This window comes from Bison bison, unplaced genomic scaffold (genome assembly GCF_000754665.1).
Source record: "Bison bison bison isolate TAMUID 2011002044 unplaced genomic scaffold, Bison_UMD1.0 scf7180017864495, whole genome shotgun sequence".
Classification (NCBI taxonomy): Eukaryota; Metazoa; Chordata; class Mammalia; order Artiodactyla; family Bovidae; genus Bison; species Bison bison.
In genome coordinates, this window is record NW_011495054.1 from 3,540,148 (window position 1) to 3,541,382 (window position 1,235).

General features: G+C 52.6%; 1 protein-coding gene across 1 annotated transcript in view; it reads left to right on the forward strand.

The window, feature by feature from the left end:
* The window catches only part of TBX3 (T-box 3), a 14,293-nt gene that overhangs the window by 8,646 nt on the left and 4,412 nt on the right, over positions 1-1,235 (forward strand). The window contains exon 7 of the mRNA XM_010828830.1: positions 1,034-1,233. Within this exon, the coding sequence (XP_010827132.1) occupies positions 1,034-1,233 (200 nt within the window). The remainder of the gene's footprint in view (positions 1-1,033; positions 1,234-1,235) is intronic.

A 1,235-nucleotide genomic window follows, 5' to 3' on the forward strand; every position in this document is an offset into this window, starting at 1 on the left:
GGGGGGGGGGGGGGGGGACGGGAGATTCTCTGCCACTTGGAACAGGGAAGGGGGCTGAGAAAAATTCAGCTCTAGAGCCACCCTAGACCTATGATAGGAGATGGAGCCCTGAGAGTGGGAGCTGGGGAGGGCAGGGGTGGAAGGGGAGGAGCTGCTCGGATCCTCAGTTGATTTCCTGTGTTTAAAGAGCAAGAACTATTTATTTGGAAAGACACACATGCTCTCAAGGGGAAGAAACCTGTTTTTTAAGTGAAATAAAATGAAAGTCCTTTATGTCTTCAATCTGTTTAAGCTTTAAACACAAAATGGGATCGCTTTTTCTTTTTTTCTTTTTTTTCTGGTAGGACACCCACAGAGGGTGTGGTGAGAGCAAAAGAAAATCTATGATTGTCTCCAGGCAGTGAGCCCCCCGCCCTCCCTCAGCCATCACCCATCTCTGTCTGCAGAGACAGGCAAACAGAGAAGGCTCCGGGGAGTGTGTGTGTTGGGGGATGGGTGTTCAAGTCTGCCACTGCCGATTCAGACGTCAGGGTTCTCTCCAAACAAATCTTCCTGAAAGAGTCCACAAATCTGTGGAAGGGACTGAAATCAATCATTCAGGGAACAAAGCGGGTAACTAGAAAGTGTTCCTGCCCTGAATTTTAGTGTAAATCAGTTTTTATTTTTTTTAAAGTGAATTTGCAATCCAGTGGGGGGGGAAAGGCCAGTAAAGGCTTTGTCTGACCTAGTAGGAGATCAGTCCACATGTATAAAATAGTAAAATTCACTACTGCAGGGAGGATTGCGGCTCTAGCTAGAGACTTGAAATACATGACTAGCTGGTGGAACCCTTCCTCCGAAGTCTGAGGTATTGTCACACTCCCACTTTGCAGATGAGAAAACTGAGGTGCAGAGGGGTTAAGAGGCTTTCCCCGGGTTGCACAGCTGGGAAGTGGCCGAGCTGGGGATTCCAAGTGGGGCACTGGAGTTGTGCTGGCCCAGGTTTTAGAGCTAACGCCCTTCCGCCTGGCTTGTGTTCCCCCTCCCGCGGTAGATCTGTGTCCCAGCGAGGGGGAGAGCGACGCGGAGGCTGACAGCAAAGAGGAGCACGGCCCTGAGGCCTGTGACACGGCCAAGATATCCACCACCACGTCGGAGGATCCGTGCAGGGACAAGGGCAGCCCGGCCGTCAAGGCGCACCTCTTCGCGGCCGAGCCCGGCGGCCGAGCCCGGGACAGCGGGCGGCTTGACAAGGC